The following is a 21,409-nucleotide window of genomic DNA, read 5'->3' on the forward strand; positions in this document are numbered from 1 at the left end:
CAAAAAAATGGAGCTGGAGGAATCAGACTCCCTGACTTCAGACTCTACTACAAAGCTACAGTAATCAAGACAATATGGTACTGGCACAAAAACAGAAACATAGATCAATGGAACAAGATAGAAAGCCCAGAGATTAACCCACGCACCTATGGTCAACTAATCTATGACAAAGGAGGCAAAGATATACAATGGAGAAAAGACAGTCTCTTCAATAAGTGGTGCTGGGAAAACTGGACAGCTACATGTAAAAGAATGAAATTAGAATACTCCCTAACACCATACACAAAAATAAACTCAAAATGGATTAGAGACCTAAATATAAGACTGGACACTATAAAACTCTTAGAGGAAAACATAGGAAGAACACTCTTTGACATAAATCACAGCAAGATCTTTTTTGATCCACCTCCTAGAGTAATGGAAATAAAAACAAAAATAAACAAGTGGGACCTAATGAAACTTCAAAGCTTTTGCACAGCAAAGGAAACCATAAACAAGACAAAAAGACAACCCTCAGAATGGGAGAAAATATTTGCAAATGCATCAACGGACAAAGTATTAATCTCCAAAATATATAAACAGCTCATTCAGCTCAATATCAAAGAAACAAACACCCCAATCCAAAAATGGGCAGAAGACGTAAATAGACATTTCTCCAAAGAAGACATACAGACGGCCACGAAGCACATGAAAAGATGCTCAACATCACTAATTATTAGAGAAATGCAAATCAAAAGTACAATGAGGTATCACCTCACTCCTGTTAGAATGGGCATCATCAGAAAATCTACAAACAACAAATGCTGGAGAGGGTGTGGTGAAAAGGGAAACCTCTTGCACTGTTGGTGGGAATGTAAATTGATACAGCCACTATGGAGAACAATATGGAGGTTCCTTAAAAAACTAAAAATAGAATTACCATATGACCCAGCAATCCCACTACTGGGCATATACCCTGAGAAAACCGTAATTCAAAAAGACACATGCACCCGAATGTTCATTGCAGCACTATTTACAATAGCCAGGTCATGGAAGCAACCTAAATGCCCATCAAGAGAGGAATGGATAAAGAAGATGTGGTACATATATACAATGGACTATTACTCAGCCATAAAAAGGAAGGAAATTGAGTCATTTGTTGAGACGTGGACGGATCTAGAGACTGTCATACAGAGTGAAGTAAGTCAGAAAGAGAAAAACAAATATCATATATTAATGCATGTATGCGGAACCTAGAAAAATGGTACAGATGAGCCAGTTTGCAGGGCAGAAGTTGAGACACAGATGTAGAGAATGGACATATGGACACCAAGGGGGGAAAACTGCGGTGGGGGGGGGATGGTGGTGTGCTGAATTGGGCGATTGGGATTGACATGTATACACTGATGTGTATAAAACTGATGCCTAATAAGAACCTGCAGTATAAAAAAACAAACAAAACAACTAATACTAAACTTTCATTGGGTTATTTGTATGGAAATATGTTAATATAAATGTTTCAGACATTACATGAAATTTCTAAAATCTTATATTTGTATTTGTATGGAAATATGTTAATATAAATGTTTCAGACATTACATGAAATTTCTAAAAATCTTATATTTGTATTTGTATGGAAATATGTATGGAAATATGTTAATATAAATGTTTCAGACATTACATGAAATTTCTAAAAATCTTATATTTGTATTTGTATGGAAATATGTATGGAAATATGTTAATATAAATGTTTCAGACATTACATGAAATTTCTAAAAACCTTATATGTTCTGGTATAATGTTATAAGTAATAATCCTAGTTATTACTTTAAAATGTATATCTCAGAAATAACTAATTTTCTTGTCAACTGCATTATTATGAACTTTCATCAAATCTTTAACCGTGGTCATTTTTAAGTCTTTTGTCATTTACAGACAGTTCTGGGTGTACTCTGATGATTTTGCAAATATGTTCCTATAAAAGGGTTTCATCTTCAAGAAATTCATGGAAAAGACTCTGACAAGTACAGGTTTCTGGTAACGGACTGTACTGCTGAACTGAATGAATAAGCATTTTCAGAACTCTAATGAAAAACTGATGAACTCATAAAAGTGCTAACAAAAGATCAAGATGAAAAAAAAAATTAATTACATGGGACTGAGTGAACTGATGAGGATGAGTATAATTTTTGTGACTTTCTGTCTGAATTAAAAAAAAAAAAAATCCCACAAGGACTCAGAGGCAAAGAATATACAAATCAATTTTCACTGCAAAGTAAAGGAGCTGTTACAGTGGAGGATTACTGGACTGAATGTCAATATTATGACATAGTATGAGTGTGTTTCATGTTTGGTAATTGCAATCATTGTGGCTTTTGTTGTGGTCATCCATGTACAATGCTTGGTGTCAGTCTATTTATCTCTTGTAAAAATAAAATACAGTGTGTGTGTGTGAAAAAAAAAAAAAAAAAAAGCGATGTGGCCCTGAGCTTCTGTGAGTAATTTCTCTGACAGCCACGCACCCGGATACATGCAAACCTGGTGTGACCTCAAACCTTGATGTGAAAGGACCACACAGCTCATAAATGAATCGCTAGGCTGCATGCGGAAAAGCTGTGGGTGCAGGGAAAGCCATCTGATCATATTCAGCGTTTTCCACTAAGTGAGCAGTAAAATTGGACGGTAAGTATGTAATACAGGCATAATGAAAAAAATTCTTCCAAAATAGCTGTAATGAAAGTCAGTGCCCTAAGGGAGATCTTTTCTCCCAAGAGAAGAGATACGTATCTCCTTGCATTTATCCTACGATGCACACAAGTTACCACAGACAGTACTGTTCACAAATAAATGGTTTTGCAGAAAACTTGAATATTTTACACAAATAAAAAGTCTTAAAATTTGGCTTTCCTACCCATTGGGGATGGAGCAGAAAGGGGGTGCTCAGAACTTTCTGCAGTGTGACCACACAACCAGAACGCCACTTAGGAAGGAAGGAGACCGAAGAGTCAAATACACACCTGGAGGCAATGACCTGCCACTGAGAGGAGGGGAGCTGGTCTCTAGAGAGGCCAAGAGAACTTCCCAGTTTTGAACTTTTAATTTTTGCACAATACGCTGCCTTGCCCTGGGAGGAATCCAGATTCCTCAGATTATAGGAAGAAAGAGCAAAACCAATTAGAAAGGGAATGTGTGTCAGAGGCCGTCGGTTCCGGGACCCCAGAGCGCCTTGCTTACGCAGGCAGGCAGGCAGGCAGGAGAGGCACACGGAGGCCACCGTCAGGAAGGCGAGCACTGGGAGATGAAACGGCTCGGGAAAGAGTCGGAGGTTTTCTTTCCTCCTTCCTGTTTTTTTCCCCCAAATCTTCTCAGGCTCAAGTAGTTTGATAGAATGGTGTGGGGGGGAAGCCTTATAAAAAGATGCTACCGGAACGGTTATAATAAGGCACAATGGGACAGTCCATGCTAATGAGTCCCCACTTCTCACCCACCCACAGGCTGGTGACTTACAAGGGGTTGTCCCCCTGTCTCCGCACTTTTCATCATTTCCTTGGCAGGTCAGGTGGACCTGCGGCGAATGACCTCTGACGGCAGCCCGAGGAGCCCCAGCTGGAGTCCACAAGTGCCTCTAACCGGCGCCCGGCAGCCCCCATCCTGGCCCAGGAGGTCGGAGATGGGGGCGGGGGACGGGGCGCGCCCCTGCCGGCACCTGCGCTCGGCGGGAGGGCGCCTTCTCCCCCTGGGACTCACTGGGTGCTGTTCTAGCTGCGCTCAGCCAACACCTACTTTCCAGGCAAAACGCCACAGTCACTGATCTGCCCGCACCCCGGCCCTGCACGCAGCTGGGGCAGTGGCGCCCGGCAGGAGGGCGGCGGGAAACCGCAGCCGATTTGCCCCTGCTGGATTCGCGTGGCGCCTTCCTGACCCCAGGTCTAAGAGAGGACCCTCCCTCCCGGCCCGTGCCGCCTCCACCTCTGGCTCAGCGTGCCAGGTGCCAGGTAGGGCGAGGGGGCGAGTCTCCCATGCCGGGTCCCCCTTCCCTCCTCCCGCACTCACCGGCAGCCGCGGGGCGCATCTTCCAGCTGCGGCTCCGGACCCTCCGGACCCTCCGGACCCTGGGCCGCAGCTCAGGGCGACCGAGGCAGCCTCGCAAGGACTGGGCGGACCCCTGGGCGACACGCCCCGGGGGCAGGCCGGCGGCGGGGAGGGCGGGCAGGTGCGCGGGGGCAGGTGCGCTGCAGGCGCCCTCGAGCTCCGGCTCTGCGGTCCAGGCTGCCTGGGGACCAGCGACAACGGGCGGGTTTTGCTCTGAAGGGAGGACGCCGTCGTCCCTTTACGGTTGGCGGCCCCAGACCCCAATCGAATGTCTCACAAAGTCAAGTGACCGCCAAGATAGGCATATTAGGCATATTCTGAGTCTCTGAGACGTCAAAGCCAAGTCCCAGGGAAATCCAGGTTCGAAGTCCAGGTCCCCGTTCCACGGCTGTTTCACTTCCTGCCCGCTGCTGTTTGCACAGCCCAGCGGGCTTCCTCCTGTGCTCCTGGCTGATCAGGGAACATAGGGCGGCACGAGGTCCCAGGCCCCGTGGTCAGGGTGGCGGGCCTGCAGGTCCTCGGGTTTACAGGAGGCCGGGCTCTGGTGGGAGTTAGGCTTCCCCGAAGATGGCCCACGTCCAAACAGCTGCTTCTCCGCGCCACATGTGGGCTTGCATTGCAGACATCCGTCAGCTTTTACAGAGCTTTTGAAGCCACTGTAATCACAGAGGCCTCAGGCTCCCAAGGGTAAGTTAAGGCTCCAAGGGCAGTTGGTCACTTTTGTGGAAAAAGAGTTCCAGAGAGGCAGGGTCGCCTCCCTCGGTGTCCACAGGCTCCTGCAGTTCTGCTCCCCCAAGAAAGCCCAGAGGCTTCCACCGTGACGCAAAGTACCCTGGGGTGTCACAGGGGGCTTGGCTGGGACCCGCCCTCTACCGCCGTCTTGGCCTCCTGAGAAGCTCCCGCCCGGTGCCATCCAGGGGGCCTGGGGACACATGCCCTGTGGACGGTGTGGCCTTATTTTTCTAGGCCACCCTCTGCCTGCTGTCTTCTAAATCAGAGGGAACAGAAGAGAGGGGTCTCAATTAGGAATCCTTCCCCGGGACTTCAGAACAGTACCCGGCCCGAGCGTGGCTTGCTTCAGTGTGGATGCCTTCCTGAGCTGCTCTACAGCAATACTCAGGAGTCATTCTCCAACTATTCCTAGCAATTACATTAAACACATGAATCAGCTCTTTAAAGGGAGTGTTGGTTTCATCTGCCAAGTATCTCACCTTTGTCTTGAGTTCACTTCACTTCAGAGATGGAGCTTTTGTCTCTGGGTTTGCTTTCAGTTGTTTTTTTTTTTTAAATGTGGTCAAAAAGTGTGTAACATAAACTTTATCACCTTTTACCAAATTAAAAAATATACACTTTTAAGTGTACAGTACAGTAGTGTTAAGGATATTCACATTATTGCACAACAGAACTCCAGAACTTTTTCATCTTGCAAAACTGAAACTCTGCTCCTATTAATCACCAACTCCCCATCTCCTTCCCCGCAGCACCTGGTAACCACCATTATCTTTTCTCTTTCCAGACTTTGACTACTTTAGATGCCTCATATAAGTGGAATCATGCACTGTTTCTCTTGTTACGACTGGCTTATTTCCCTTAGTGTAATGTCCTCAAGGTTCATCCATGTTGTAGCATGTGACAGGATTTCAACCCTTTTTAAGGCTGAATAATATTCCATTACATGTATAGATAGACCACATCTAGTTTCTCCATTCATCCCTTGATGAACACTTGGGTCGTTTCCACCACTTAACTAGTGTGAATAATGCCGCTGTGAACATGGGTGTGTAAATATCTTTTCAGTTCTTTTGGGTATATACCAGAAGTGGGATTGCCGGATCATATGGTAATTCTATTTTAATTTTTCTGAGGAACCATCATACCGTTGTCCATAGTGGCTGCACCATTTTACACTCCTAATAACAGTGCACAAGTGTTCCAATTTCTCCACATCCTCACCAACACATTATTTTCTGTTCTTTTTTTTTTTTTAGTTTTGCTTATTTTTATTTATTTTTATTTTTATTTTATGGCTGTGTTGGGTCTTCGTTTCTGTGCGAGGGCTTTCTCTAGTTGCGGCAAGTGGGGGCCGCTCTTCATCGCGGTGCGCAGGCCTCTCACTATCGTGGCCTCTCTTGTTGCGGAGCACAGGCTCCAGATGCGCAGGCTCAGTAGTTGTGGCTCACGGGCCTAGTTGCTCCACGGCATGTGGGATCTTCCCAGACCAGGGCTCGAACCCGTGTGCCCTGCATTGGCAGGTGGATTCTCAACCACTGCGCCACCAGGGAAGCCCTCTATTTTCTGTTCTTTAAAACTTTTATAGTAGTCATCCTGAAGGATGTGGGTGATATCTCAGTGTATAAAATGATAGGTATCAGGGGCAAACATTACTTGTAATACACATGAAAAATATACATGAAATGCATGTAAGTGAAAAAGCAGGAATATCCAGTGGACATTGATACATATAAAAAGACTGGAGGGCTTCCCTGGTGGCGCAGTGGTTGGGAGTCCGCCTGCCAGTGCAGGGGACACGGGTTCGAGCCCTGGTCTGGGAGGATCCCACATGCCGCGGAGCAGCTGGGCCCGTGAGCCACAACTACTGAGCCTGCGTGTCTGGAGCCTGTGCTCCGCAGCGAGAGAGGCCACGATAGTGAGAGGCCCGCGCACCGCGATGAAGAGTGGCCCCCGCTTGCCGCAACTAGAGAAAGCCCTCGCAGAGAAACGAAGACCCAACACAGCCAAAATAAATAAATAAATAAACAAATAAATAAATTTATAAAAAAAAAAAAAAAAAAAAGACTGGAAACACATAAAAATGAAAAAGCTGTTGCATTTCCCTGAGCACACTATAAAGCCACATTACTTTTAAAATTTTGAAAATGAACGTGCACTGAAAAATAATATACCCTCTGCTTCACTCCCCCTCCCAACCTCATGTTTCCCTGGGCCACTGGCTCATCTTCAAAGCTCTCCTCTAACAGCCCCTCGTCCCGCAGCAAGCCTGTTTCATAGGAGTCCCCTCCACAGGTACGGGCCCCCCACCCCCAAGTCCAGAGTTCCCTCCTCAGAGACCGCCACTGTCCCTAAAGCCCTCAGAGCTATTCTCTGCTTACGCAAGCCCATATATATTTCCCTCATCCTTTTTACACACAAGATATCATGTTGTACATGGTATTTCACAACTTACCTTTTACGTTATTTATAATATCTCGGAGAGCATAGTACATAAGCACACACAGACTTGGCCTGCTCTACTTGACTCCTGTATTCTAGTCTACCACTGGATTCTTTTATTGTTTTATTGTTCTATTCTTTTATTATTCTATTCTTTTATTGTTTGATGAACCATCTTTTACTGTTGGATTGTGGATCTTTTAACCACATATTTTATTGTTGCATGAACCTATTCTTTAAATAGGCTGCAGAAGGACATTTTTGGTTATTTTCAGTCTTTTCTGCTATTAATAATGCCGCAACGAACACCTTTGTGCATCCATCTTGGCATAAATATTGGGGTGGATTTAAAACAAATTCCTAGAAGTGAATTACTGAATTAAAGGGTATGTGAATTCTGAATTTTATCAGATATTTCCCACAGCTCAACAGAGAAGTTATACCCGTTTACACGCCCACCATCAGCATATGAGAATGCCTATTTGTTCATACCCTTCCCAACACACCGTATTATCCAACTTTTTGATCTATACTAATCTATTATTGAAAAAAAAATCTTAGTATTGTTCTAATTGGTTCGCTCATTAAAGTGATGGCCTTGGCATGCTTTCATAAGTTTAAAAGCCATTTGTGATTTGTGTCTGTTTCTTTTTTTAATTTTTTATTGTTTTTTAAATTTTTTATTGTTTTTTTATTGGAGTATAGTTGCTCTACAATATTGTGCTAGTTTGTACGTACAGCAATACATATATCCCCTATTTTTTGGATTTCCTTCTCATGTAGGTCACCACAGAGCATTGAGTAGAGTTCCCTATGTTGTGCATATTTCTTTTTCCAGGAACTATCTAGTCACATACGTTGCCCATTTTTCTATTAAGTTGTTAGCCTTTTTTTTCTGATTATAGTAGCCTCGAGAAATAATTTGTGGACTAGATAATACATATACATAGTTCAATTTTTAAACGTATATTAAAAGGTAGGTAGTGATAAACCACCTCCCTACTCCTGCATCCTCTCTATCCAATAGAGAACCAAGGTTATTCATTTCTTGGGTGTCCTTCCAGAAGTTCTCTGTACATATTCAACAGATAAGAGTATCTTCCCCCCACACTTTAACAAACTGTAACGTCCTCTCGCTCTGACCCACATCTTGCTTCTCAAGATACCTTGGAGAGTGAGCTGCCTGTGTACACGGAGCTCTTCTTCATTCTTTCCACACCTGCAGAGCATCCTACAGCAAGGATGGACCACAATTTACCAGCTGTTTCTTTTCCACCTTTTTTTAGGACTACTACTCTGTAATGAAAACCTCTCACATAGAATGTTTCACTTATGTGAAACAAGTAAATAAATAAATTCCTAGAAGAACTGCTGGGCTTGTCTACTGGTAATCCTGAGATTTTGCCAAAACAGACCCAGATGGATGTTGCATTCACTGACATACCCCACTCCCCTGCACCCCAGCTGTGTTTGTGCATGTTTCATTTCAAAGGCTTTTCAGGGACTTCCCTGGTGGTGCAGTGGTTAAGAATCTGCCTGCCAATGCAGGGGACACGGGTTCGAGCCCTGGTCCTGGAAGATCCCACATGCCGCTGAGCAACTAGGCCCGTGAGCCACAACTACTGAGCCTGCGCTCTAGAGCCTGAAAGCCACAACTACTGAAGCCCGCGTGCCACAACTACTGAGCCCACGTGCCACAACTACTGAAGCCCACACGCCTAGAGCCCGTGCTCTGCAACAAGAGAACCCACCGCAACAAGAAGCCCACGCGCTGCAGTGAAGAGTAGCCCCCGCTCAATGCAATTAGAGAAGGCCCGCGCGCAGCAACAAAGACCCAACACAGCCAAAAATAAATAAATAAATAAATTTATATTAAAAAAAAAAAAAGAGTCCGCCTGCCAATGCAGGGCACACGGGTTCGAGCCCTGGTCCCGAAGATCCCACATGCCACGGAGCAACTGATCCCGTGCACCACAACTACTAAGCCTGCGCTCTAGAGCCCACGAGCCACAACTACTGAGCCTACATGCCACAACTACTGAGCCCACATGCCACAACTACTGAAGCCTGCACACCTAGAGCCTGTGCTCTGCGACAAAGAGAGGCCACCGCAACGAGAAGCCCGCACACTGCAACAAAGAGTATCCCCCGCTCGCCACAACTAGAGAAAGCCCGCGCACAGCAACGAAGACCCAAAGCAGCCAATAAATAAATAAATAAATATATTTTTAAAATTAAAAAAAAAAAGGCTTTTCAAGGATAATTTTTTACTGCTTGATTTTCACCTTACTTGCTTACTTTGGGAAAGCACTGCCGTTTAAGAAGAGGCTTTCCAAAATGCACATTTTGGGGCCCCCATCCCAGACTTATTAAAACACAGCCGTTTGTGGTTTAACAAGCCCTCAGGTGACACTGATCTATAGCATGGATGGCATATAGATCCATGCTTCCCACTGCACTCTACCTCCTCCCTATCCCTGACAGATATCATTAATGAAACTGAGCAATTCTTTTTTTTTTTTTACAAGATTCTTTTTTTTAATACTAATTAATTGATTGATTTTTATTTATTTGGTTGTGCCGAGTCTTATCTGTGGCAGGCGGCTCCTTAGTTGTGGCTCCAGGGCTCCTTAGTTGCGACTCGCAGTCTCCTTAGTTGTGGCAGGCAAACTTAGTTGCGGCATGCATGTGGGACCTAGTTCCCTGACCAGGTATCGAACCTGGACCTCCTGCATTGGGAGAGTGGAGTCTTATCCACTGCACCACCAGGGAAGTTCCAAACTGAGCATCTTTCCCACTGAGTCTGGATGAAATCATAGAACCCTTTTCAATACAGTGTCCACAGTCACTACAAATCAATCCAAGTTGGCACGGCTGGTCAGGGGATGGTACTCTGAGGTCTCAATTAAGCATTCTTTCTTTTTTTTTTCTTTTTCTCTTCTTTTATTGTTTTTTATTTAACCATGCCATGTGACATGTGGGATCTTAGTTCCCTTACCAGGGATCAAAACTGTGCCCCTTGTGTTGGAAGTGTGGAGTGCTTAAAAAAAAAAAAAAAGAAAAAAAAAGAAGAGGCTTTCCTTAAAACACTTCGATGCGAAGCAACCAAAATAGCAAGGAGCTGAGAAGGGAAGGGACACCCTCGCATATATAAATATAGTGTAAAGTGCCCCTGCTTTCTACACAAAGGGACATCTACTGTACATATGGATATATAATTCTAAATTGTGTATTATAGCTTTTACAATCCTATACTTATTAGTTCCTTATTGTAGGTAATAAAAAATCTTCTTCCCTGTTTGTTTTTGAGTATGAAATTTTTCCCCCTAGGCAGTTAAAAATTTTTTGATTTTTCTTTTTACAGTTTGTTGAGCTTTGTTTTGCTTAGAAAGGCCTTTTTCTCCCTCCCTTTCCCCATATTTTCTTATTTTTTAATTAAAATATTTGATCCCTCTGGACTAAATTTGGATGGAAATCCAAACTTATTTTCCTCCAGCTGGCCAGCCAGTTGTTCACTGTTTGTTGAATGAAAATCTCCCTCCATTGATCTGAAATGCCCCTTCCTCATATTAAGTCCCATGTGTAATCGTGTCCATGTCTGACTTTATATTCTGTTCTTTCTGCCTTATTTCCTTCTGCTTAGGTATTTCCTAGCGATTCTTGCATGTTTACTTTCCACATGAACTTTTTTTTTAATATTTAAAAAAAATTTTTAGTTTATATTGGAGTATATTAGTAATTAGTATACTAATGAGCAATGTTGTGTTAGTTTCAGGTGTACAGCAAAGTGATTCAGTTATCCATATACATGTATCTATTCTTTTTCCATTTTTTTTTCCCCAGTTAGGTTATTACAGAGTACTGAGCAGAGTTCCCTGTACTATACAGTAGGTCCTTGTTGGTTATCTATTTTAAATATAGCAGTGTGTACATGTCAATTCCAAACCCCCAATCTATCCCTCCTCCACCCCACCTTCCCCCCTGCTAACCATAAGTCTGTTCTCTAAGTCTGTTGAGTCTGTTTCTGTTTTGTAAATAAGTTCATGTTTACTTTCCACATGCACTTTGAAGTCAGCTGACTGTTTGTGACAGTTATCGCCCTCCAGCCATGGAGCCCCCCGCCACGGGACATGCTCTGTTCCGGACGTTTCACTGAGAAATCTTTTTCAGCCGCACAATAGGCTAAAGGGAAGACATCTGAACCATTTTGCCAATGGCAAAGCGAAACATCAAATGTCACAAAGTTCATCAGTTAGTGAGCGAGGATTCTCCAGGATTCCAAGTGACTCCACGCTTACTCCCTCTGTGAGTTTATCTGCTCGCTTAAATCACAGCAACAGGACAACTCCAGGGCCTCTAATAATAGTACTTTAATAGTCATGGTCCCTAAGTTCCATCTACTTGTGTCTGTGAATAACCTTGCTTCCTAAGTTTAATTCTCCATCTCAAAAAGCTGTAGCACATAAAATGCTAAGACTTAAAAATATTTTTTTTACATAATTAGATTTAACGTCTTTACAATGAAGTCAATTCTGTTTTTTTCTTATTTATCATACAGCTGGAGATTAAGTGCATTGAAATGTCCAGAAATTTTTGGAAACGAACTTCCCCTCTTCTCCTTCCGCAGCTGTGAGACCTTATCAGCGGGTCTCCCTAACGTCACTCACCCTTTGTCTTTATTTGCTCCGTGTGTAGCTTTTTCTGACTTTCCCTCCAGTTCACTAATTATGTGTTCAGCTCTATGGAATCTGCTGCTAAACCTGTCCCTTGAGTTAGTTGCTGTTGTTACTGTGTATTTTTTTATTTCTAGAAATTCTTTTGGGTTCTTTTTCAAAGCTGTTAATGACTTTTTATAAAATTCTGTTTCCTGAAGGCATCTCAAAGACTGCTTTTAGTTCATTACTCATAATCAGCCTACCTAGTAAACAGCCTACCTCTGATGATGCTGATTTGTCGAAATGCCTGGAAGCTGTTTTCCTGGGTGTGCACTGGGGAGTGCATTTTAAAAACTATATAGAGGACTGTCTTGAGGCTAGTGAAAATAATTTTCTCCAGAAAAGATTTGTGTCTGCTTTTGCTAGGGGTCTGAGTCATTACCACACCGGGACCATCTTTTAAAATTGTATATATTCGAGGCTTGAAAAATCCCTGGACAACCCAGTCAATTCCAAATAGGATATAACTCAACACAAGCTGTTCACTTGAGGTTAACGTCTACGTCAATGGAGTTGGGCTCCCGATTACTTAGTGTGGAGAGTCTACTGTCAGACTCCTTAGCTCTAACTCGGGGGGGTTAACAAGTGCCCTTGGGTAAAATGTGGCTTCCTGGTACGCTTCCACAGGGCTGGGGGGGGGGGGCGCATCCCTGGGGGCACAGTGAGATGGTGAGTTCAGACTGGTGGAGAGCCCCAGGATGCTGGGGTGTTAGAAGGACGGTACAGTGAAAGAGGAAAACAAGCAGGAGATGTAAAAGATACGGAGGAGAGGACATCAAAAGGCCCTCAGACTACCCTTGAGACCGGTGATTGAGGCTATCAATGTCTCCTTCCTGACGGTCACATCTGCACACAAAGGGGGCTCCTCCGAGAGGGCTTCCCTGGACCCACCCGTCACTCCCCATGGCCCTTCTTCACTGCTCTTTTCCCCATCCAAACTCTTTTCCTTGTTTGGGGGGCTGTTTACTGTCTGTCTCCTTCAGCAGGATATAAGCTCCACCAAGGCAGGGCCTCACTGTGAACATCTCTGGGACCCCAGCGCCTGGAACAGAGCCTGACACAGAGGGGCTTCTTCACAGGTCTCTGGTGAACACATGGATAACGTGCAAACCACTGATTCCACGGTAAGAGACGGCAAGTCAGGAGGGGGCAGCACCCTGCGAGGGGAGTGGGGTTATGAAGCTGATCTGAGATGAGGGGCCAGAAGGCCGCTCAAGGGGCAGAGCCCAGGAAACAGGAGGATCTACAGGACCCTGGGAAGGGGGAAGATCAGAAACAGGGAAGGAATCATCCAATTAAAGGTAATAAAGACCAACCTCACCAACCTTGGTTTCCTTCTTCCAACAAGGGTTACAAATGAAAGGCATTCGGAGCAGAGGATGGTCTCAGCCACACCTTGAAGTCTTGGGACCTACACATACTAGATGTCTTTTTTTTTTTAATTAACACAAAAATTTTAGAGCCATTTTAGGTTCACAGCAAAATTGAGGGGAAGATACAGACTTTCCTATATATCTCCTGTCCTGCACTATCAACATCCCCACCAGAGCGTATATTTGTTAGAACTGATGAAGCTACATACACATCATTACAATGAACCGACACATCATAAACACCAAAAGTCTAGTTTACATTAGACCTCACTCTCGGTTTTGCACACGTTTGCACAAATGTATAATGGCATATATTCATCATTATGGACTCATACAGAGTAATTTCCCTGCGTTAAAACCCCTCTGCCCTGCCTAGTCATCCTTCCATCCCACTCCCTGGCAACCACTGATTTTTTATTGTCTCCATAGTTTTGTCTTTTCCAGAATGTCATGTAGTTGGAACCATACAGTGTATAGTCTTCTCAGATTGGCTTTTGTCACTTAGTACTATACATTTAAGGTTCCTCCATATCTTTTTATGACTTAATAGCTCACTTCCTTTTAGCACTGAAATATTCCATTGTCTAAACTTACTAGTTTCTTTATCCACTCACGTACTAAAGGAAATCTTGGTTACTTCCAAGTTTTGGCAATTATTAATAAAGCTGCTATAAACATCTGGGTGCAGGTTTTCGTATGAACATAAATTTTCAAGTCCTTTGGGTAAGTACAAAGCAGTACAAATGCTAGGTCGTATGGTTAGCATATGTTTAGTTTTGTAAGAACCTGCCAAACTATTTTCCAAAGTGGCTGGACCATTTTGCATTCCCACCAGCAATGCATGAGAGTTCCTGTTACTCCACATCCTTGTCAGCATTTGGTGTTGTCAGTGTTCAAGATTTTGGTCATTCAAATAGGTGTGTTTTGGTATCTTATTTTTGTTTTAATTTGCATTTCCCTGATGACATATGATGTGGAGCATCTTTTCCTATGCTTATTTGTCATCTGTATATCTTCTTTGGTGAGGTGTCTGGTAAGGTCTTTGGCCCACTTTAACAGGTTGTCTGTATTCTTGTTGTTGAGTTTTGAGTTCTTTGTATATTTTGGATAACAGTCCTTCACCAGATTGCTAAAGGTCTGCAGTTTGTCTTACAATTCTCTAGACATTGTCTTTTTCAGGGTAGTAGTATCCAATTTTAATAAGTCCAGCTTATCAATGATTTCTTTCATGGAAGGTACCTTTGGCATTGCATCTAAAAAGGCATCACCATACCCAAGGCCATGTCGGTTTTCTCCCACGCTAACTTCTAGGAGTTTTATAGTTTTGAGTTAATTTTTGTAAAGGGTATAAGATTTGTGTCTGGATTCATTTTTTGCACGTGAATGTCCAGTTGTTCAGCACCATTTGTTAAAGAGACTATCTTTGTTCCACTGTATTGCCTTTGCTCCTTTGTCAAAGATCAGTTAACTATACTTATGCAGGTCTATTTCTGAGCTCTCTATTCTGTTCCCTTGATCTATTTGCCTTTTCTTTCACCAATATCACACTGCCTTGATTATTGTAGCTTTACAATAAGTATTGGAGTCGGGTAGTGACAGTCTTCTGACTTTGTTCTTTTCCTTCAGTATTGTGTTGGTTATTCTGGGTCTTTTGCCGCTACAAATAAACTTTACAATCAGTTTGCCAACATGCACAAAATAAGGGCTTTGATTGGGTTGGCATTGAATCTATAGATCAAGTTGGGAAGAACTGACATCTTCAAAATATTGAGTCTGTCTGCAAACATAGAATATCTCTCCATTTATTCAGTTTTTCTTTGATTTTGTTCATCAGAGTTCTGTAGTTTTCCTCATATAGATTTTGTACACCTTTTGTTAGAGTTATACCTAAGTATTTCATTTTGGGGGGCGCTAATTAAAGGGTATTGTGTTCTTAATTTCAAATTCCACTTGTTCATTGCTGATATATAAAAAAAGATGGATTTTTATGTCAAATTGATAAACTTTGTATCCTGCAACCTTGCTATAATCACTTAGCTCCAAAAGTTTTTTTGTTGATTCTTCTGGATTTTCTACATAGATGATCATGTCATCTGTGAACAAAGACAGTTTTAGTTCTTCCTCCCCAATGTGTATACCTTTTCTTTCTTTTGCTTATTAGTCTTATTGAATAGATGGAACGTCCAGTACTGGAGTAGTGAGGGGGACATCCGTGCCTTGTACCTGATCTCCGTGGGAAAGCCTCGAGTTTCTCACCATTAAATACGATGTTAGCTGTAGGTTTTTTTGTAGATATTCTTTATCAAGTTGAGGCAGCTCCTCTCTATTTCTAGTTTCCTGAGAGTTTTAATCATGAACTCTGTGTTGTGGGTGTGGTGGATTTTGTCAAATGCTTTTTCTGCATCTATTAATACAATCATGTGATTTGTCTTTTTCAGCCTGTTCATGTGATGGATTACATTAATTGATTTTTGAATATTGATTCACTCCTGCATAGCTAAGATAAAGCCTGCTTGGTTGTGGTGTAAAATTCTTTTTATACATTGTTGGATTTTATTTGCTAATATTTTGTTGAGAAATTTTGCATTTATGTTCATGAGAGATATTGGTCTATAGTTTTCTTTTCTAGTAATGTCTTTATCTGGTTTTGATAATAGGGTAATGTTAGCCTCCCAGAAGGAGTTGGAAGTATTCCCTCTGTATTCTGAAAGAGATTGTAGAGAATTATTATAATTTCTTCCTTAAATGTTTGTCAGAATTCACCAGTGAACCCATTTGGGCCTGGTACTTTCTGTTTTGGAAGGTTATTAATTATTGATTCAATTTCTTTAATGAATATAGGCTGATTCAAATTGGCTATTTCTTCTGGTGTGAGTTTTGGCAAATTGTGTCTTTTAAGGAATTCGTCCATTTCATCTAGAGTATGAAATTTGTGGGCACAGAAGTTGTTCACAGTATTCCTTTATTATCCTTTTAATGTCCATAGGATCTGTACTGATGGTTTCAATTTAATTTCTGATATTGGTAATTTATGTTCTCTCTTGTTTTATCTTAGTCTGATTAGAGGCTTATCAATTTTATTGATCTTTTCAAAGAACTAGTTTTTGGCTTAATTGATTTCCTATTTTCTATTTTACTGCTCTAATTCTTATTATTTCTTTTCTTGTACTTACTTCGGATTTGATTTGCTTTTCATTTTCTAGTTTCCTAAGGTAGAAACTTAGATTATTAACTTTAGATCTTTCTTCTTTTCTAATACATGCATTCAATGTTATAAATGTTGTCTAAGTACTGCTTTGGCCGCATTCCACAAATTTTGATAAGTTGTGTTTTCATTTTCATTTGGTTCAAAATATTTTAAAATTTCTCTTGAGAATTCTTCTTTGACCCATGTGTTATTTAGAAGTGTGTTGTTTAATCTCCATGTATTTTTGGATTTTCCAGATATCTTTCTGTTATTGAGTTTTAGTTTAATTCCATCGTAGTCTGACAACAGATGTTGTACAATTTCTATTACTTTATCTTTGTTAAAGTGTGTTTTATGGTCCAGAATGTGTTCTATCTTGGTGACCATTCCATGTGAGCTTGAGAAGAATGTGTATTCTGCTGTTGTTTCCAATAAAGTTAAACATACACTTAGCATACATCGCAGCGACTCTATCCCAAGGCTATCCCCTAGAAAACAAACTGCATGCATTTATGTTCATAGTATCCACAGAAGATTATAGTCAAAACCCAGATACAACCCAAAAGTCCATCAACAGGAAAACAGATGAACAAATTGTGGTATACTTAGGGTAAAATACTCACTGATTTAAAAAAAAAAAAAAGAATGCACTGCTGATAAGTGCAACAACATGGATAACTCTCAAAAACAATATGCATACCTACTGAATGATTGATCACATTTAGATGAAGTTCAAGAGTGGATAAAACTAATCTGTGGTGAAAAAAGATAGAATAGTAGTTTCCTCTGAGCACAGGGGTGGAAAGATATTCAACGGGAAAGGGCACGGGGAAAACTTACTGGTGCGATGGAGAAGTTCTTTATTTGGGTGGAAGTTATAGAGCTATGTGTGTATTCTACGCATATAAAGTATACTTCAGTGAAGTAGGTTTATTGTAGGGGAGAGATGACAGAGCTGGACGGTGCCACAGAAGCACATTTACAGCTCAGCCTGGCCAACGCAGCACATGCAAGCCACCCTGGTCCAGTGCCATTTCAGACCCGGAGTGGCCCCCTCTGAAGCCTGCCCTTGGCTCTGACTGGCTGCCCACACTGCAAGCTGTGTTCACCTTTCTTCAGGGAGATTGGAGGGAACAGTTTGTGGTCCTGTCTCAACCTGGACACACTCCCCCACTACACTGTATCCTGCTCTTCCTTCAAGGCCTCCACCAAGCCTCTCTTCCTCGCTGCTGCCTCTCTTCCCCACATGCTTCTCATCATCCCAGACTCTCCAGCTCCGCTCCGCTCACAGGAGGCTGGTCTAGGAACCATGGCATGGGTGTGACTTGCGGTCATGAGTAGCTGCATAGATTGGTCATCATTACTCACGCATATGTACACAAACAGAGAATGAGACCCAGAGTGTTTTGGTTTCTCGTACTGCTTTGTAAAATTAAGTGCTCACTGACTTTTTTTTTTTTTTTTTTGCCTTTCCTTAATTTCACATACTGAATTAAACATACTTTTCTTTTTAAGTGTTAGGATCATTGGATTTAATTTTTTATTTCTTTTGTGTCCTCTCACAGGGCTTTGTGGTCAATGACCATTCAATTTATACTACAGACCAGCAGTTCTCAAAGTATGGTCAGGGGACCCCTGGAGGGTCCATGAGACCCTTCAGGGAATTTGCAAGGTCAAAACTTATACACTATAACATTAATTGCCTTTTCCATTCTCATCCTCCCAGGAGTGTATGGTGGAGCTTTCCACCGTATACTGAGAAGGTCTGCATGACTCAGTGAACCAGCATTTTCCAAATGATGGATACAGAATGATACAAAATCATGCAAGGGCAAAAGACCCATTCCAAGTGCCAAATAGACCAGTACATTTTCATGTAACAGAGTAAGAAACATTCATTTTCAGATTCTACGTTGCAATTCATCTTTAAGAAACTACCATTTGTTGGATTTTGGCATAGTATCAAAGAAGGATGTCCACAATTATGTGAGAAGGATATTAAGATACTCCACACTGTTCCGACTACATATCTATGTGAGGCCAGAGTTTTGCCAGTCCTTCAACCAAAACAACATATTGCAACAGACTGAATACAAAAGGCGCTGTGAGAACCCAGCTGTCTTCTGCTAAGGACATTAAAGAGATTTGCAAAAGTGTAAAACAATGCCACTGTTTTCACTAGATATTTTGTTTGGGAAAGTAAAATTATTTTTCATAAAACATTTATGTTAACATGCAATACTCTAGTGTTATTTTTAAATCAGTTAACAAATATTTTTAAATGTTCTCACTTTTAATTTCAAATGCATAACCTACAGAAACAAAACTCTTCTGGGTCTTCAGTCACTTTTAAGTGTACAGAGGGGTCTTGAGATGAAAAAGTTTGAGGATGGCTGCTTTAGGCTGTCTGACTAAAATACTAAGCAGACCCTTTAGAAATGAAAGGGCCAGAGATGCTGGATTTGGAGTCAGACAGACCTGGGTTTCCACCAGTGTCCCACACTGCACTAATGGATTTGGAGCAACTAATTTAATATCCTTAAACCTCAGGGTTTTGGTTTTTTTAAATTAATTTATTTATTTGGCTGCACCAGGTCTTAGTTGTGGCACGTGGGATCTTCAGTTGCAGCATGCGGGATCTAGCTCCCTGACCAGGGATCAAACCCAGGCCCCCTGCATTGGGAGTGCGGAGTCTTAACCACTGGACCACCAGGAAAGTCCCTCTGGGTTTTATTTTTAATCTGTGAAATGGTAAGAATAACACCATTTTCAGAGCTGCTGCGATTAAGTGAGCTAAGGCATGGAATGTACCAGCGCAGACAACCTGCAGCTAGTAGGCACCCGGACATTTCATTATTTATGCATGTTGCACCTGGTCCTATAGGGCTTTGAGGAAGCCAGAGACTCGGCTGAGTTGGGAGCGAAGTTCAGGACCCTGGCCAGCTGATCAACTACGAGAAAAGCAAAGGCTCTTCATGTCCTGGAACACATCCTGTAAGGCCATAGGAGGGTGGAAGGGCTGACCCTTCAGAGCTCTTCCAACCTTGCGGGAGGAAGCGTTCACCTCTCGAGGGGCCAGAAACCCAGACAGAGCAGCTCTGCGGAGTTACAGGTCTCAGTTCAATCCAATTCAATTCGCCAAATGTTTATGAAGCATCTACTAGATGTCAGGCACTATTTAAGCCCCCCAAATGCATCAGGGGACAAAACTGACAAAGACCTGGGTCTTAGGCAGCTCACCTTTTAGTGCAAAGTTATGAAAAGTGAAGCAGCAACACAGGGTCCTAGGGAGGACCCACCTGCAGACAGGAGCAGGACCAAAGGAAAACTCTCGGCAAGGGAGAGGGGCCGAGTACGTACAGTGACCCGTAAAGCCTCTTGTGCAGGGGGTCATGCAGTGTGCTGTGGGGAGGCACTGTGATGTCGGGACGCCGGAGCCAGGGATGCTAGGGGTGAAGACCAGCGGGACATCGGGCTGCCCTGGAGCAAGAAGAGGGAGGGCGAGGGAAGAAGCCTGAGGCTGGGGAAGGCACCTCCTGGGCGAAAACTTTCAACCCTCTTCCTAATCAGAACTCCGTCAGCAGCTTCCTGGTCTGCAATGGGTAGGGAGGAAGGGCCATCCAGGGTCTGTGGACTCTGGTTTGGCAGAAGGTGTAGACATCTGAGTCTGAATGGGGCCACAAGAAGCCGGGAACGGTGAACCGAGAGTGTAAGGACACCCCTCTGACCTCCTTTCCGTCACCATTCTGGGCTGCTCCCCTGTGTTCTGGGTTGCAACCTGGATGGGCCAGATGGTAACGCACACGTGAAGGTCCCACGCTGACCGTGCCCGGGGTTTCTTGATGAACAGCCACTGCGCGTAGGAAGGACTGGTGGGTGTGTCCAGAGCGGTGCATCTGGACACTTGGAACAGGTCTTGTTTGCTTTTGTTGTCAAGTTGTTACTTGCAGACTGTTTCTCCGACAGTCTCCTGAAGGCCCCAGATGTGTTTGTGCAGATAATCCGTGGTGACCTTGGAGTTTTCATTGGGAAAGGTTTTGCCTGCAGAAACCAAGAGCTGGGTCCCGCCCTTCGCTGCAGAAATCCACTTTGAAACACTTAAGGTATTGGGAAAAGTCCAAAGTTTTCGACTGTTTTGATCCCTGTAATTGTGATTGGGGGTGTTTTTATCCCACGGTTTAAAATGTTTCCTATATGTTTTCGGCATCATCACGCTGCCGTGGTTGACACAGCGAGACAGTGAGAAACTGAAGCGGAAGTTAGGCTTCACAGGTGACTCGTTTGTGGGGAGAAAAAGCACCCGATTTTCATGAACTCGAGTGATAGATACAGAAGGGAGTGACGAGCTCCTAGGGGAGGCTGGAGTGACTGTTGCCCATTTGCTGAAGGGAGGGTCCATCTGGAGACTGGAAAAGAAGTTCTGGCCAAAAGTGTAATATACACCAGTACTATAATTTACAGGGGCATCTAATTGTCTAGTCCTTGGCGTGGGTAATGCTGTAAGCCCCCCTGAGCAGTGTGCTCAAGGCCAGATCCCCGGCCGCCCCCCTTGTAGGGTGAGGCAGCTGGAGTGCGCAAGGTGGACGATAGTCGTCCACAGCCACTAAGCTAGAACCTGGGACCCTGCAGTCGGGGCTCCCGCCTTCCTGAAGCGTCGTGCCCCCTTTCATAAAGATGTATCTAAACCGAGGTCACCAGGTCCTCGAGGGTCGAGGGGAAATGCACATGCACGCACTGACCACACAGAGGCCGTGGGACCCACACGCCATGCCTCTCCCTCCTCGACCTTCTGCCATCTGAGAATCAGTTCTCTGCTTATACGCACCCCACCTGGAGCGCAAGACGTGTGAGAAACAAGAACAAAAACCCAACGCCCAAGTTCCTTTCCTTTG

The 21,409-nt window shown here is 43.2% G+C and overlaps 1 protein-coding gene across 2 annotated transcripts in view; it reads right to left on the reverse strand.

Moving 5' to 3' along the window:
• Nucleotides 1-21,409, reverse strand: part of FAM3B (FAM3 metabolism regulating signaling molecule B) — a 55,209-nt gene that overhangs the window by 29,972 nt on the left and 3,828 nt on the right. Inside the window, exon 1 of one of the 2 annotated variants that reach the window (XM_082392928.1) lies at nucleotides 4,033-4,408. The exons of the other annotated variant lie outside the window; for it this stretch is intronic. Coding sequence (XP_082249054.1) covers nucleotides 4,033-4,051 — 19 coding nt within the window. The 5' untranslated portion in view covers nucleotides 4,052-4,408. Of the gene's footprint in view, nucleotides 1-4,032; nucleotides 4,409-21,409 lie in introns of those variants that run through there. 2 annotated transcript variants of the gene reach the window in all.

Source organism: Balaenoptera borealis (assembly GCF_965194805.1).
Source record: "Balaenoptera borealis genome assembly, chromosome: 5".
Taxonomy (NCBI): domain Eukaryota; kingdom Metazoa; phylum Chordata; class Mammalia; order Artiodactyla; family Balaenopteridae; genus Balaenoptera; species Balaenoptera borealis.